The sequence below is a fragment of the Suncus etruscus genome, chromosome 6 (genome assembly GCF_024139225.1).
Source record: "Suncus etruscus isolate mSunEtr1 chromosome 6, mSunEtr1.pri.cur, whole genome shotgun sequence".
Lineage (NCBI taxonomy): Eukaryota > Metazoa > Chordata > Mammalia > Eulipotyphla > Soricidae > Suncus > Suncus etruscus.
Genome location: NC_064853.1, coordinates 41,523,509 through 41,541,532, shown reverse-complemented (window position 1 = coordinate 41,541,532; position 18,024 = coordinate 41,523,509). Strand labels below are relative to the sequence as shown.

The 18,024-nt window shown below is 41.0% G+C and overlaps 1 protein-coding gene and 1 non-coding gene across 2 annotated transcripts in view; both read left to right on the top strand.

Annotated features, from left to right (window-relative positions):
- Window positions 1-17,336, top strand: part of LOC126011397 (protein argonaute-4) — a 38,341-nt gene extending 21,005 nt beyond the window's left edge. The window contains exons 13-17 of the mRNA XM_049775164.1: window positions 1,759-2,074; window positions 2,217-2,351; window positions 7,452-7,553; window positions 7,812-8,011; window positions 13,442-17,336. Coding sequence (XP_049631121.1) covers window positions 1,759-2,074; window positions 2,217-2,351; window positions 7,452-7,553; window positions 7,812-8,011; window positions 13,442-13,550 — 862 coding nt within the window. The 3' untranslated portion in view covers window positions 13,551-17,336. The remainder of the gene's footprint in view (window positions 1-1,758; window positions 2,075-2,216; window positions 2,352-7,451; window positions 7,554-7,811; window positions 8,012-13,441) is intronic.
- Window positions 9,201-9,364, top strand: LOC126013086 (U1 spliceosomal RNA). Its single transcript, XR_007497419.1, has one exon. It is a non-coding gene; the product is annotated as a U1 spliceosomal RNA (small nuclear RNA).
- Window positions 17,337-18,024: the final 688 nt, after the last annotated feature.

Here is an 18,024-nt window from a genome sequence, read left to right as displayed (position 1 = left end):
CGTTGAGCATGCAAAGCACATGTACAGCCCATTGAGCTATGTCTCTGGCCCCTAAACTCAAAAATTATATATATTGGTTTTTGGGTCATACCCGGCAGTGCTCAGGGGTTACTCCTGGCTTTACACTCAGAAATCGCTCCTGGCAGGCTCAGGGGACCATATGGGACGCCAGGATTCGAACTACCGACCTTCTGCATGCAAGGCAAAAGCCTTACCTCAATGCTATCTCTCCAGCCCTCAAAATATTTTTTTATGTATTTATTTACTTAGGTGCCTGAGATCCAGTTTAGGGTCTCATACATGCAAAGCATGTACTCTTCCACCAGTTGCATCACTGGTTGCACACTTTTTTTAAAAAAAATAACTTTTAATGCTATGATTTTCAAAATTATTCATTCAATATTCTACATCAATCCCACCACCAGTATGACCTTCCCCTCATCATTATCCCTGGTTTCTCACCCATCCTTTCATGCCTGCTCCCTTACTAGGAACAAAATAATTTATTTCATATTGCTTATTACAACAAAATGGCTACTAGATTAATCAAAAACTACTTGAGTAAAAAAAAATTTGTGGAAATTGTTATATCTCATAATGGGATTATTAAAGTCATTTTCTGAGAATTTACTGAGCTGTTTGTTACTATTTGAACCTTCTATGTATTGCTTTTATTTATCAAGCCTAGTGGGCTTCTGTTTTACTTCCCATCTAATTTGGTGTGCTCCTACTGAGGTATCAGTATTGTGCAATTTGGAGGTGTTGCACTGCTGAGTACATGGCAGTATGCTCCTGGAGCTCCAGGATCTGTAGAATTGGAATGGTTCTTAGCCTGTCCCCATCCCAAGAGCACCCCAATGTTTTCAGCATAAAGACCCTGCACTCATGGGTTATTGGCTTGCCTTGTATCTCTAGCGAGATTAGAAGGGAAGTAGTGAAGCTGAGCCATTTTTTATATGGCTACCACTCTGGGTTGTGGGTTTGGCTATTGGTACTTCAGGAAGTAGGAGTGGGGGCAAAGGCTACCTGCACTCATTCTAAGAAGACCCCAGAGTTTTTAGCCTGATTACTGCTATACCTGGAAGTTTCATCAGCTTGGTATCTGCATAGATTAGTCCTGAAGCAGTAAAATTGGGTCATTCACATGACTGTGCGGCTCAGTAAACTCCACTCCTAAGAGTGCCCAGAATTTTCAGACTAGTGTGCCCACAAGTTTCACCCACTTGGCTTGCATCTCTTTCATGATTAGTTGTGAAACTGTGAAGCTGTACTGTTGTTTACATAGCAGCTGCTATGGAATGTGGGTCAACATCCACTTTTTATTTTTATTTATTTTTTGTTTGTTTGACGGGCACACCCAGTGGTACTCAGGAGTCAATCCTGGCTCTACACTCAGAAATTAGTCTTGGCAGACTTGGAAGACCATATGGGATGCTGGGGACCAAACCCAGGTGGGCTGCTTGCAAAGCAAACACCCTACCCTATGTGCTATTATTACCCGGCACCCTCATCTTTTTTTTTTTTTTAATTCTTCTTCCATTTCCTTTCTACCATAGTCAGATAACCACGTTGACCTCTTCAACCAATTCAGAATTCCTGCCTGGATTTCACAGATAGTCTCTGAGCCTTAGCATTCTCTCCAAGTGGCCAATTCTAGTCCTTCTGTAAAGCTATACTTTTATCTGGTGAACTTGTTAAACTTGGATTTTTCCACCTGTATCTATCTCTCAAGGGCAATATCTTTTTCAATCTGAACAGGCCCTCAGTGTTCCAACAGCCTGTCATCTTCCTGGGTGCAGATGTCACACACCCTCCAGCAGGGGATGGGAAGAAGCCTTCCATTGCTGCTGTTGTTGGCAGTATGGATGGCCACCCCAGCCGGTACTGTGCCACTGTTAGAGTGCAGACTTCTCGCCAGGAGATTTCTCAGGAGCTCCTCTATAGCCAGGAGGTTATCCAGGACCTTACCAACATGGTTCGAGAACTGCTGATCCAGTTTTACAAATCTACACGTTTTAAACCCACCAGAATCATCTACTACCGTGGAGGGGTCTCTGAGGGACAAATGAAACAGGTACTTTCATTGTCTCCTTGTTGCTCTAAAGACTTCTGTCTGTCTGAAAGGGCCTCTTCCTTTTTTGTCACTCTAGGTAAATCAGATCTTAGAGATACTAGGAGAGTTGTCAATTAAACATCATTCCATTTCTAACTCTTAGGTAGCTTGGCCAGAACTAATAGCAATTCGAAAGGCATGCATTAGCTTGGAAGAAGATTACCGGCCAGGAATAACGTATATTGTGGTACAGAAAAGACATCACACAAGACTCTTCTGTGCAGATAAAACAGAAAGGGTAAGAAAAAAATAGGAAATGCTTTATTATCTGATACAAGCAAATGCAATTTTGAATGAGCATACTATCCTTTTCCCCTAAGACACAAGTGCTTAATAATTATTTAATAAAAATTAAAATGACTCAATTTAACCAAGATTGTGAATGATGCAGGAGTTAAGACTGACTCTATTTCTCTTGTTGTCAGTTGACATTACTTGTTTCTAGAATTTTCAGCGTGGAAATCAGAAACATGCCTGGTATACTGTGAAGTTACTGATAACCTACAAAGGGAAAGACTATCTATTTGGAAGCATTTCTATTTGCTACTTTATGCTACTAATACCTGCAGCACTGTTCTAGGGATTAAAGAAGAATTTATCTGCTAGATAATTTTGCATTAATACAAAGGATATTGGAGGTAGGAGACATGGGTCATATCTCGCTGTATTCAGGGTTTATTCCTGGTTTACTCCTGACTATGCTCAAGGCCCCATATGTGGTATTAGAGTTCAAACTGGTCTGCCATATGCAAGAAATTTCCTGCTATACTATATCCAGGATCCTCAAAGGATATTTTGGGGGACTTTGGGCCACACTTCGTCCCCTGAGCACCACCAGGAGTAATTCCTGAATGCAGAGCCAAGAGTAAGTCCTTAGCATCCCTGTTTTGGCTCAAAAACAAACCAAAAAAAAAAAAAAATTACTCATTGCTGTTGGAGCAATAGTAAAAAACGATAGGTTGCTTGCCTTGCAGGTGGCCAAATTGGCTTCCCAGATAGTCCCCTGAACACCATCAGAAGTAATCCCTATGTGCAGAGCCAGGAATAACCCTTGAGTACTGCTTGGTGTGGCCCCAAAACAAAACAAAACAAAACAAAAAACTGGCGAGATAGCTCAAAAAAGGCTAATAAGTATATTTTTTTGCTTAGGTTAGTCCCTAGAACCACAAGGTCCTCCAACCCTCCCAGGAATCTTCTCCAGCACAGAATTTCTGGATATGGCCCCAAGACAAGAAATACATTACCCATTATATCTTCAAAACGGACATTTAGCATTGTTCTCATTGTTCTCTAAAGTTACTGACCTCTTCCTCAGCTGTCCAATAAGCATCCTTTCACTCTGTTTTGCCCTCACTTTACCTATTGCTTTACTTTTTTGACTTTCCATGGTGGACTTTTCTCTGTATTTTCTCATATCGTGCTTAGGTTCTCTATAGCTTGACTTCAATTTTAGTAACTATTTCAGCTATTCTTACGTTGTTATTTTTGAATTCAGCCATTTCTTGTCAGATTGCATTACTTGAGAGATTGCCATCTTCAATCATAATAGTGTGATTTTCAGGTTCATTAACCACCTCCATTTCCAGGTTTTCCTTCAGATTTTTTTTTGGTTTTGGTTTTTTTTTGGGCCACACCCATTTGATGCTCAGGGGTTACTCCTGGCTAAGCGCTCAGAAATCATCCCTGGCTTGGGGGGACCATATGGGATGCCAGGGATTGAACCTCGGCAGACACCTTACCTCTAGCGCCACCTCTCCGGTCCTCAGACCTTTTTCCTTTCAAACCTCCTCTTTCTCTTCCTCCTCCTCCTCCTCCTTCACCTTCTTCACCTCCTCCTCCTCCTTCACCTCCACCTCCTCCTTCACCTTTTCTTTCTCCTCCTCTTGGTTGATATTTCCTAGCATTTCCTCCTGCTTCCCCCATTCTCTTCTCAATTTCAACTGATTTTAATCTCACCCACTTTTTTAGATTCACTTTTTTTCCTCATAGATTCCTAAATCTGTATTTCAAGCCCAGGCTTTTCTGCGTAGCTTCTGATTTGTGCTTCCCATTATCTAAAAATATATTTAATTAGATGCTCTGTAGACATTGTATCAGTCAAGACAAGCTATGCCTGGGCCGTGGTAACAGTTTCCAAGTCTTGGTGGCTTGCAAAGATTTATCTTGTTGCTGACATTACACATTCACTAGAGCTCTCCAGCAGCTATGACCCTGCTGTCCTCCCTTTGCATCCTACACTCACAGAGCACCCTGGGTGGGGAAGCTGGAAGGTAGGCACTTGTCTAGGCATTCTAACAGAGCTGAGGCAAAGATACACAAGCCTAAACTGGCTTAAAGCCTCTGCCCAGAAGAAATGCTTTTCAGGCCACCTCTGTCAGCCAAAGCTATGTTATGTGGCTACTCCTGAACGAATTGGGTGGGGATATAAACGGTTCCCCGAGGGAGGAGCACAAAGATATTTGGCACAGTGTGACAATTTTCCACAGGCATTTCAAACAAAACAGGTCTAAACCTTCTCCTATTGTTTTATCCTCATCCAAAACATGTTCTTCCCCAGCCTTTCTCTTTTTTGGGCGGGAGGAAGGGTACCTTGGCATTAATTCTCACACATCATCCAAGCCAGAAACGACAGAGTTGTCTTTTCAGCCATTCCCCTTTCCTAACCCCCTCATATGTGGTTGATCAAGCTGTCCTCTGTTGTATCACAAAATGGTTTGCCTCCCTTCTTCCTCGTGTATATAAGCATTATCGATTGCCCCATCTCTATTGTTTTTCCAACTGCTGTCAGGACTAGGTTCTGAAAATGCAGAATTTATCCTCCAACTGCACTGCTCAAGAACATTTCCATATACCCTTTGGGGAAATGCTTCAAACTCTAGCACCCTCTTAAAGAGATACAGTATAATAGAAAATTGATTTAAACTTTGAATTAACTGCATTTTTCCAGTTCTTTTGACCATAAAATATCTAAATACAGCTAGTAGAACACACAATTTGGGAACCTATGCTTGCATTATTCTATGTTTGGTTATATTGCTAGGTACCCTAATCACATATGAATTTTCTATAGTGAACATTTTCTGTTCTCAGAGATATATGCATTAATATATATTTACTTGAAGGTAATAATAGAATGGAGGTAAGCTACCATCAAAGTTGTACCAATATAATAAATCCACTTTTTCATATTGATCCATGAGCAGAATTTAATACTTAGTTTTATTTTAGAATTTTGGAAATAGGGCCGAGCAATAAGATAATGGGTAAGATGTTCACCTGGCATGCAGCCAACCTAGGTTTGATCTCTGGTATCCCATATGGTCCCCCAAGCACTGCAAAGAGTAATTCCTTTAAAAAAAATTTTGGACCACACCTGGTAGCACTCAGGGGTTACTCCAGGCTATGTGCTCAAAAATCGCTCCTGGCAGACTCACAGGACCATATGGGATTTCGGGAATCAAACCAGAGTCTGTCTGGGGTTGGCTCTGAGCAAGGCAAATGCCCTAGCACTACTGTGCTGTCATTCCAATCCCACAAGGAGTAATTTCTAAATGCAGAGCCAGGATTAACCCCAAGTATTGCTGGGTGTGACCCAAAAACAAAACAAAAAAATTTTGGCTAGAGAAGAATACTAAAATTTTATTTTACATTTATTTATTTATTTATTTTGCATTTTGGGACCATGCCCACCAGTGCTTATATTACCTCCAAACTGATCTCTCTAGCTTTTGTTTATTTGGTGGGGGGAGGTAAAGGTTATACCTGCAATGCTCAAGGTTACTCCTGGCTCTGCACTCAGGAATTATTCTTGGCAGTGCTCAGGGGACCATATGGGATGCAGGGAATCTCAGGTTGACTATGTGCAAGAAAAGTCTCCTACCCACTGTATATCACTCTGTCCCCTAGCTCTCTAGCTTTGGATGATTATTAGAATCAAGTTCAAAGCTTTGTCCAAGGCATGTAATTGCTAGTCAAGGTCTAGAGTTGAAACTGTTTTTTTCTAAGTCTAATCTCATTATATTTGTAGTAGAGCATTTACTTTTATAGATTCTATAAGAGTATTAGTGTTGATGAACCAGGATTTCTTCATCTAATTTTTTATCGAATATAAAGAATAAAACAGATTTTTCTTCCCTCTGAAATATCTATCTATCTATCTATCTATCTATATCTTTAAGTATATATGTACACCTTTTTTTTTTTTTTTTTTTTGGTTTTTGGGCCACACCCTGTGACGCTCAGGGGTTACTCCTGGCTATGTGCTCAGAAGTTGCTCCTGGCTTCTTGGGGGACCATATGGGACGCCGGGGGATTGAACCGCGGTCCGTCCTAGGCTAGCGCAGGCAAGGCAGGCACCTTACCTCCAGCGCCACCGCCCGGCCCATATATGTACACCTTAAATATCTTCCCCCCACAGTTCTTCAGTGAGCATATAAATATATAATCTGTAAATAGATGGCAATTATTTATCTATTTATTTATTATGTTATCTCAAAGTCACTGTTTAAAGCATTCTTTTTTCTGGAGCTGTGGAAGTGGTTCAGAGATCCAGAGCAGGGGCCAGAGCGATAGTGCAGCGGTAGGGTGTTTGCTTTGCACGCAGCTGACCCAGGACGAACCTCGGTAATCGGTGACATCCCATATGGTCCCCCAAGCCAGGAGCGATTTCTGAGCACAGAGCCAGAAATCCCTGAGCATCACCGGGTATGCACCCCCCCCCCAAAAAAAAAAAAAAAAGATTCAGAGCAAATTCTTTGTGGGAACCTCAGATTCAATTCCCAGCACTGCCTGGTCCCTGAACATGGCCAGTAGAGACCCCTGAGCTTTTTTTTTGTTGTTGTTGTTGTTGTTGTTGTTGTTTTGGGTTTTTTTGGGCCACACCCAGCAGTGCTCAGGGGTTACTCCTGGCTGTCTGCTCAGAAATAGCTCCTGGCAGGCATGGGGGACCATATGGGACACCGGGATTTGAACCAACCACCTTTGGTCCTGGATTGGCTGCTTGCAAGGCAAATGCCGCTGTGCTATCTCTCCGGGCCCGAAACCCCTGAGCTTTGAGCGAAGAATGCTCCCTAAGCACCACTAAGTGTGACTTATCTCCAAGTAATTCTTGTTTTGGATTCTCCTAGAAAAACTACAGAATATATTTATTTAAGGAAACAAAAGATGGAGTGATTGGGCTAAAGGAAAGCTGCAAAAAACCTAGTGTCCTAATTTAAGCTGATTTTTAAGACTTTAAGAGCACTTTAGTACTTGTCACCAATTAAGACATTAATGGGAAAACATAAGCCTGAGCTCAGTTTGCTTTGATGACTAATTATACTTTTTTTGGTTTTGGTAGGTGGGGAAGAGTGGCAATGTCCCAGCAGGCACTACAGTGGATAGTACCATCACACATCCGTCTGAGTTTGACTTTTACCTCTGTAGTCATGCAGGAATTCAGGTAATTTGGAAACTGGTCTAGATCTTTTCCTAGATAGGGAAATGTCTGCAAATTCAGAAGGTAGCTTGAGTAGACTTGTTACTAAATACTGTGCATAACTTTGTTACTTCTTGTATCCTAGAACTGTTGTTTGGCCCATGTATCTGCTTGTACGTGTGCTAGGCAGGAGTACTTCTGAGTTTAAGGATTAAATTCCAGTTCTTCTTTAGGTTGCCAATCTCGTGTCAGATATATATTAATACTAAAACTCTCTATCAGGGAACCAGCCGTCCTTCACATTACCAGGTCCTGTGGGATGATAACTGCTTCACGGCGGATGAGCTCCAGCTCTTAACTTATCAACTGTGTCACACCTATGTACGGTGCACACGCTCAGTCTCTATTCCAGCCCCTGCCTATTATGCCCGACTGGTAGCATTCAGGGCAAGGTACCATTTGGTGGATAAAGATCATGACAGGTATGTCTCTTAAGCACAGTAAAATCTCTGTTAGCATGTTAAAAAAAAAAAAAAAGAGTTTCTGGGGCCGAGTGGTGGCGCAGACATTAGGATGCTTGCCTTGTATGTGCTAACCTAGGACAAACCGTGGTTCGATCCCCCAACGTCCCATATGGTCCCCCATGCCAGGGGCGATTTCTGAGTGCATAGCCAGGAGTAACCCTTGAGGGTCACTGGGTGTGACCCAAAAACAAACAAACAAAAAATGAGTTTATATAGGAAACTTTTTGGAAGAATTAAACTTCTTTAGGTATTTAAATGGAAAGGATAGCATAAAATTGTATGTGCCTTTGAGAGTTTGTAATGCAACTTTTTATCCAAGAAATGCTCAGGCTTGTTCATGCTTGTTTGATGTAACTAAAATCCACTCAAAAGAAAGTCTCATTTGGAGTGGCTTCTGGATTTCCCTTAGAGCCAAATGCATCTTATTTCTGCTAGGGTCTTGAGGTGCCAAAAGGCCAAAGCCATCATGATTACCTGACCCTAGTCAGAGCAGTCGTAGACCTGTGGATTTCTTTTTATGCAGGGGACAGTCTGGACTTATTCAGTTGGCTTTCCCTATAGTCTGGAAGAGTGGTTATTGTGGGAGGGGAGAAAAACAGGCCAGATCATTCTCATCCCCAAATAGGGATTTTAAGAGAACTGGACATTTTGACCTCTGGCTAAGCTACTGTTAAATAACTAAATAAGTTATCTGCATCAATATTCTCTTCCAAATGACAATCTGTGAACTGTAGTAGTTTCTGGGCTTTTCCCCAAGTCTGGATTCAGCTACAAAATAGTAGACATTCCACTTGAAATCTATTTCTGTAAGGGTTGGAAGTACACTGTTATGGAAAATGCCCAGCCATGGCTTTGTACTTCCATTCTTTAATATAAATTCATTGGACCAACACACTTATTAGGTATTGACTATGTGCCCAGCACTGTGCTACGTGCCAAAAATACTGAGCAATCTGGGGATATAGCTCAGTGGTGGAGCGCATGACTCACATGTTGAGGTCCATGTGAGGTTCAGTCCTCAGAGCTGCAAACAAACACACATGATTATAAAAAATACAAAAATGAGGAAGTCATTTTTCTTGGGATCTTATGTTTCAGTATGGAGACTACATTGCAAGCGTAGAGGTACAATTAATAAAGCATTTTAATACTTACCTGGCAGGGGAGATACCATGATCACGAAGGTGGTTTTCCCAGGGTGAGGCTTATCCATTGCACTCCGGATGTGCTGACCCCTGCGATTTCCCCAAATGTGGGAAACTCGACTGCATAATTTGTGGTAGTGGGGGACTGCGTTGGCATTCTCCCCTGAAAAAAAAAATTTAAAAAAATAAAGCATTTTAGATAAAAGTATGATGAGGCACCAGAGGAAAGGTTGTTAGAAGATTTTATAGTTCACTAGATAGGATTATTCATTAAGAAGAAAAGGAAAGGATTTTGTAGGCAAAGGACACAAAGAAGTGAAAGCAAGTGGCATGTTTAGACAGTAGCAAGTTTTCTTTGGCTGGAACATATGAAAGGGAACAATAGGCATGAAGATGGAAAAGTAAGTTAACAGTAGGATTAACTTCAATAAATGTAACAAGCTGGGGCCGGAGAGATAGCATGGAGCTAAGGCGTTTGCCTTTCATGCAGAAGGTCATCAGTTCGAATCCTGGCATCCCATATGGTCCCCCGAGCCTGCCAGGACCGATTTCTGAGCATAGAGCCAGGAGTAACCCCTGAGCGATGCCGGGTGTGACCCAAAAACCAAAACAAACAAACAAAAAAAAAATGTAACAAGCTATTTCCAGGATAAAATTGATTGGTTAAGACTAGCGAAGAGGGGCCGGAGAGATAGCATGGAGGTAAGGCGTTTGCCTTTCATGCAGGAGGTCATCGGTTCGAATCCCGGCGCCCCATATGGTCCCCTGTGCCTGCCAGGAGCAATTTCTGAGCCTGGAGCCAGGAATAACCCCTGAGCACTGCCAGGTGTGACCCAAAAACCAAAAAAAAAAAAAAAGACTAGCGAAGAAAGAAGAAGAAAAAAAAAAGACTAGCAAAGAAGGGGCTAGAGAGATAGCACAACAAGTAGTGCATTTTCCTTATACCTCACAAACCTGGGTTCAATCCCCAGCATTTCTATGGTTTCCCAAGCCGGCCAGGAGTGATTCCTGAGTGCAGAGCCAGGAGTACCCCTGAGCACAGCTAGGTGTAGCCTCAAAACAAACAAACAAAAAATACAAAAAAGCAAAAGGGTAAAATAGTGGGGCCAGAGAGATAGCATGGAGGTAAGGCGTTTGCCTTTCATGCAGGAGGTCATCGGTTCGAATCCCGGAGCCCCATATGGTCCCCTGTGCCTGCCAGGAGCAATTTCTGAGCCTGGAGCCAGGAATAACCCCTGAGCACTGCCAGGTGTGACCCAAAAACCAAAAAAAAAAAAAGGGTAAAATAGAAGGTGACTAGTTTTTTTTTGTTTTATTTTTTTTGGTTTTGGGGTCACACTTGTCAGTGCTCAGGGGTTACTCCTGGCTCTGCAGTCAGAAATTATTCCTGACAGGCTTGGGGAACCATTTGGGATGTCAGGGATCAAACCCAGGTCAGCCACATACAAGGTAAACACCCTACCCACTATGCTATTATTGCTCTGGCCCAAAAGGTGACAAGACTTTAATGATAGGGACCAGAGAGATAGTACAGTACAGTGGATAGGATATCTGCCTTGCATGCAGATATCTGACCTGGATTCAATCTCTGGCACCACATATGATCTGCTGAGTCATGCCAGGAATGATCCCTGAGTGCAGAGTCAGGAGTAAACCCTAAGAACAGCTGGATGTGTTTCAAAACAACAAAACAAATGTGCAAACAAAAGACTTTTTGATAGTCACAGAATATTTTTTTGGAAGTTTTGATATAAGAGTAATATTAATTTACATAGGGAAAACCAGGAGTCAGCCTGAGCACTATCAGGCAAGGCCCAAAATCAATAATAATAACAATAATTTATATAGAGAAGTCTGAAGAGGTATAGTGATTTACAATTTATGAATTCCTGGGGGCGAGAGAGATAGCACAGCGGTAGGGTGTTTGCCTTAAATGCGGTCAACCTGGGAGGGAACCAGTTGGATTTCTGGCATCCCATATGGTCCCCTAGCCTGCTAGGGGCAATTTCTGAGTACAGAGCCAGGAGTAACCCCTGAGCACTCCTGGGTGTGACTCAACAACCAATCAATCAAGAAATAAATAAAGTTTTTTTTGAAATATAAACAATTTATCAGTTCCTTTATATAACATGGTGCCCTGAAAAGGTATTCAGAAGTTATTATTGTCCTAAATGACAAATGTTCAGAAGAGTTGTGAATTGTCCCACATCTTAGAACTAGTGAGGGGAAAAGAGGAAGAGATTCATGACACAGTAACATTTGCTGATGATCTACTATGTTCCTGCACTCTGCTTGGAACATACATTTATTCATTTATTTTAAAAAAGATCATTGAAACTATATTATATGCCAGGCACGATGGAGTCAATGCTATGTAAGGTAGACAAAATTGCTGATTTTGGACTGGAGAGATAGCATAATGGGAGAGCCTTTGCCTTGCATGTGACTAAACCCAGGACAGACTGTGGTTCCATTCCCAGCATCCCATATGGTTTCTTGAGTTTGCCAGGAGCGATTTCTGAGTGCAGAGCCAGGTTTAACTCCTGAGCATCACTGGGTATGACGAAAAAAAAAACAAAAAACAAAAAAACAATGATTTGTGGGAGGGGTGTTATATCACAATGGAGAAATCAGTAATTATTCAGTTAATATTTGTTTTATTTTGGGGTCACACCTGGCAATACTCAGGGGTTACTCCTGACCCTGTACTCAGGAATCACTCTCGGCAGTGCTCAGGGGACCATATGAAATGCTGAAGATTGAAACAGGGTCAGCCATGTGCAAGTCAAGTGCCCTACCTGCTGTATTATCTCTCAATCTTCATAAAATTTATTTTTGTTTTTATTTTGTTTGGGGGGCACACTCAGTGCACTTAGGGGCTACTCAGGGCTCTGCCCTCAAGAATTACTCCTGGTGGAGCTCAGGAGACCATATGGGATGCCAGGATCAAGACCAGGTCAGCTGCTTTCAAGGCAAGCTTCCCACCCTCTATTCTATCACTCCAGACTCTTAACTTTATTAATTTTTCTGTTTTGTTTTGTTTTTGGGTCAGATCTGGTGGCGTTCAGAGGTTACTCCTGGCTCTGCATTCAGAAATCGCTCCTGGCAGGCACAAGGGACCATATGGGATGCCAGGATTCAAACCACCATCCGTCCTGGATTGTCTGCATGCAAGGCAAATGCCCTACTGCTGTGCTATCTCTCCAGTCCCTTAAATTAATATTTTTTCCTTAATTAATATTTTAATTGTGTGCCTTTCCAATGAACAAAAAGCAGGAGATTCTATGAAAGTGCGTTCCTAAAAAAAAAAAAAAAAAAAAAAAAGAAAGTGCGTTCCTGTGGCTTGACCTAAATTTTGGAGTTAAGGAATTTCTTTGGGGAAAATGACATTTGATGGGAGCCTAAAGGACATAGGCATTGGGCCCAGAGCAATAGTACAGCAGGTAGGGCATTTGCCTTGCATACAGCTAACCTAGTTTCAATTTCCGATATCCCATATGATTGCTTAAGCACCACAAGGAATAATTCTTGAGAGTAAAGAGTAAACACTGAGCATAGATGTGTGTGTCTCCCTAAAAAACACAAGAAGGCATTAATTGGGTATAATAGGCATGTTTTTTTATCAATGCACTATAAAGAATTTGTATCTTGGGCCTGAGAGATAGCACAGAGGTAGGGCATTTGCCTTGCATCTGGCCAACCGGGATAGATGGTGGTTTGATTCCTGGCATCCCGTATGGTTCCCCAAGCCTGCCAGGGGCAATTTCTGAGCACAGAGCCAGGAGTAACCCCTGAGCGCCGCTGGTTATGGCCCAAAAACCAAAGGAAAGAAAAAGATCTTTGTAGACATTAATTCTAATTCTCATAAAACTCACATAAAACAAGTTCTATTTTTTCATTTGAACAAACAGATATTTAGAGAAATATATCAAGTTATTTAAGAAACTATGACTTGGGACCAGGGAAATAGCTTGCCGGACTGAGGTGCATGCCTTGCTTTGAGTTAGGTCCTGGGCACTGCATTGTTCTCCCCCACACCCACCCAGCCTAGCACAGTATTGGTTGTATCCTTGATAACCCCCAGGCACAGCCAGATATAACCCTGGTGGCAGAAAACAGAAAAAACAGAAGCTATGACTTGATCCTAATATCTTGAGTGTATGCTCTTCATTCTATTTGAAACACATTAAGTTTGAAGTGTTCTTCTATTACACCTGTTTTTTTTTTTTTATTTTCTTTACAGTGCGGAAGGCAGTCATGTGTCAGGACAGAGCAATGGCCGAGATCCTCAGGCCTTGGCGAAAGCTGTTCAGATCCACCATGATACCCAGCATACAATGTATTTTGCCTGAGAGTCTCAGAAAAATAACTCCACCAGCTTGGCACCCCCTTCAGCCTCATAATGTTTCAAATGCCTCTCACCTCTAGAGAGAGCCAAGTTGACTTCAGGTGGTCTTCGACCAGCAGCTTGGAATAGTTGCACTGAATCTGTACTTCATAGCACTGTCTAATGCATCAACAAAATTGAGCCATTTTTGAAAAAGAGAAAAGTAATAGATACTCATAGATTGTCTTTTCTGATGCACTGGACTGAATTTTTACCTCATCACACAAAGGCTGATCAGCCTGAACTTTTCTTCTAAAGGACTTTACAAGAAAGGTTTCTATGGAATATTTTGCTAGCTGTGGTGTTCACCGCATCCCTCTAGTCTTATAAAAGAAGAATTATTCCTTTTTTCTGTATTCATTTTGTGGGGTATGTGCATAAGTGGGAGAGAAAAAAAAAAACCAAACAATCTACTTCAGTTCAGCGTAACTAATTGTGTGGGTACAAAGATTTTTTTAACGGAGACTTCTGACTTTGCCACTGTAAATGCCTTTAACAAGCATTGATTTTTTTAAATTTTTACAGAGTTTTATTAGTTTTACTACTTTATCTTATAACTGACTACAGACTTGTGCTAGTCCAAGTCAGGCTGCCAGGCAATCACACTATATTTGGCTGTAGATTCAGATAGGCAGTTCTCTTATTTAGTTGACTTTTGTGAATGTGTAACTTAAGCAGATGTAATGCATGTCATGGTGGCAGATAACACTGCCATGACAAAAAGTACTCATGTTTCCCCCTCTTTGAGAAAAAGAATTAGCTTTTAGTACCTTTCAAAGTTTTCAAAAGTGCCCATTTTATGCTGCTGTGTGGTTTGTTAGATCTAAATGATTTTTAAAATTTTCTCATAGAAAATTAACTTTGGCAATAAACATTTTTTAAGGTCCCTTCTCTTCCTCCCCAACAATGTAGTTTTCTAGATGAGATTTCAGTATGATTTTATCGGCTGTTTCTTATAGATCATAATCTGGCAATTTCTGATACCAGTCAGATAAGACATATATTTCCATGCTTTTTAAAAGACTTATTTTTATCTGTTTTATAGTCACAATTGATGTCCTGTCATTTGTTTTAAAAATAAGCTAGAACCAGGATGCAATTGGATAGGCTTTGCCAATCCTTAAGGTACATTGAGTGATGCTACAACTTGCAAAAATGTACCAGAATTTAAAACTTTTTCCCTGGAAATCAAGGTTACCCACAAAATTACTTGCAGTGTACATTTTTGCTTCACTTTTTACATGAGATGTACTTAGTGGGATTTCCTTCCTTTTATAAAATTAAAGCTGCATAGAAAAGATTGATTTCTCTTTAAAAGATTCTGGATCCTTCTCATAAGGAAACAGGATTCCTTTCTTATCCAAACAAAGGAAGTTGATCTAAAGCAAGTATCAGCTAAAATGTAAGGGGAAATGTATTTTGTATTTAGTGTAGATAGTACTTTGTGAATGGACAACAGTTACATAGAATCTTGGTGGTTCCAGCCAGTGTTTCCCAGCTCCAATTTTACTGACTTGCGATTCTCTATCCTGGATCCTTAGGAGTGAGAGCTAGAAGAGGGGCAAAAAGACCCAGAATAACCACACTCCATAGGGCTGAGGAAGGTGCTGAAGAAGACAGAGACACAGCATGTAACCTCAGTCTGGAAACCGCTGGGGAGGGAACACTGGATCTGGTGGTGAAGGGTGTTTGCTTAAACTCATTAATTAGCCAGTCCAAATCTCTTCAACTAGCCTTCTCAAAATCCCAGCAATATAGAACATTGTTTTTCTTCAATCTTCTAAATAAGCTTGTAAATACACTGAAGTTTACATTTCCATGAGCTGTTGATCAGCGGTGCCACCAGTGTTTGCTGAAACTGGTCTCTTGAGAGTTTTATAATGTGTATTGAGTCCGATAAATCATTAAGATGGCTGCAGATATCACTTTCCTCTGCATAGAGTGGGTGAGAGCAAGCTCTGTACTTGAGGCACAACATAAGCAGGAATGAAGAGATGGCAGATGTTAATTTATAAGATTTTTCTTTTTCTTCTCCTTTTTTTTTTTTCCAAATACCTCACTTGGATAATACAAATCAGGACATGTTGGGGAGAGGCTGGCTGCTGTTTTTATTCACACTTGTTCAGGGAGAGCACAGAAAATATCCTTCATTCAGCATGGCCACCCCGAACCCAAGAAGAGGAAACATGGAACTTTTTTTTTTTTTTTTTTTTTTTGAGAAGGAAGACTTTCAGGAGTCCAGGATATGAAGAATTCTTGGTGGCTGGCTGGCTGGCTGGCTGGCTGGCCAGCAGGCACCACACCTGTACTTGAGTGCCTCTGGTTTGGTAATAAGGCACAGAGCACAAAGGAGCATCGCTTCATCCCTCGCCTGTCTGGAGCAGGGAGTAAGGCAGAGTACCTGGAAGCCTTGATTCACTTGCCTGCAGTTGACTTTATGCTGGACCTTGAACTATATGACTAAGTTTGTGTGACTTAGTCCTATTACACTGGAGCAAATCAGTGTGGTGGTGGAGGAAATGCCGGGAGGCCTATTTTTTATTTTTAATAGGAAAATAATACCTTTAAGGGTACAATGCTGCCGTTTTTGAAATCTGGAAAGAAATCTGGAAGAACTAGGATTATTGGGGAAAACTTGCTGAGGGATTGAATTTTAAGAAATAATCACTGCAGAATCAGAGTTACATATACTTCCAAGCAAGACTGAATGGGCAGTTCTAATTGGGCCGGACTCGGGACTGACTGAATTGTTATGCATGTGTCAATCAATGGGAGGTGTGCATCTCTAGAAGTAGTTCTTGGCTGTTTTTCATTTATTTTCTTTTTGTTGTTGTTGTTGTTTTTGGGGATACAGCCTGTTTAGGTACTGTCATGTGGTGTGAAAGATATAAATGTAGAAATGCTAATGAGTTACAAGTTGGGAATAAAGAGGGGAGTATGAAAAGACTGGCAAAGACCCAATTATGTTTGAACCAATTATGTTTTACTGTTAGCTGTTGACTTCTGAGTGGTTTGTAAAGGCTTCGTGTAGCCAGCAGTCTGGGTAGGCTGAACATTTTCATTCTTACTGTAAATTCTATTTGCTGCTTCCAAAGGTGATGATTTACCAGCAGACATATTCCATATGATCTGTATCTTAGGACCTGGTGCCCAGCCTAACAGAGCTTATCTACCTGCTTCTGCTACCTATCCTCCATGGGAAAAGGTAATTCACTGTTTCACAAGGCTCACTTTCTCCTTCCTGCCCTTGTGACCCTTTGTGGATGTGCTGTAAGACTTTCTTGCTCAATAGCAAGGTGGTAGCTCTGCTTTCATTTTAAGAAAGTGGAGGCTGAGGGCATTGTGTCAAGATTGCTTCGGTTCCAAGGATTTTCCTTATATAATTAAAGGGAAGATCTTACTGATGAAGCATTTCCTTGTTCCTTGCTATTAACCTATTCATGCTCTTTTTATGTCTAGTGGCTGAAAATGTTTGCATTTGTTCACTTGACTAATGCTGTAATTTTTGTTTCTATATTGTTAGACTTGTAATGTTTTAAAATGTATTTTATTAAATTTGGACAGGATGTACGTCTCTAGCAATACGAGGTACTTTCTAAACTATTGAGGGAGGGATGGTATTACGGTATTACTATGTTGAGATAAGAGGATGATTGTTTAAATTTTGCAATTTTTTTTTTTGGCCTGCAGGGATATTTTGTGTTCATGTGTCAAAAAAAAGAATAAATTGGTGTTCTTATGCCAAAAGTTGTTCTTCTTGTCAGTTGTCTAATAAATATGGAGTAACACACATGGTTGCTTTTAAAAATAATTTCAAAAGGGCCCAGAGAGATAGCACAGCGGCATTTGCTTTGCAAGCATCCGATCCAGGACCAAAGGTGGTTGGTTCGAATCCCGGTGTCCCATTTGGTCCCCCGTGCCTGCCAGGAGCTATTTCTGAGCATACAGCCAGGAGTAACCCCTGAGCAACGCCGGGTGTGGCCCAAAAACAAAACAAAACAAATTTTCAAAAATTTAAAAAGAATAACTTTTTAAAATCTTGCTATTTTTAGAAATTCCTATCTGGGAAATTTAGGAGACCTCAAAATATTTTATATATGGAACTTAAACAAGATTCATCAGAGTTCTGGGCATAACTTTTAGTGGAAAGATATGTGATGTTTTGGAAATAATCTGCAGTCTTTAAAAGGCAGTCTGGTGACATACTTTATAAGACACAACTTCAATAAAGGAGAATTCACCTAACTGGGAGTCAACCAATCTCATGTCTTTTAAAAATCCTCATTCTGGGTTAGAGATGTTATAGAGGTTAAAGTGGTTGCCTTGCATACTGCTACTAACTTGTGGTCAAATCCCAGGTGCCACATATAGTTCCCCAAGAACCATCAAGGATCACTTCTTTTTTTGGTTTTTGGTGTTTGGGTCACACTCGATGGCAC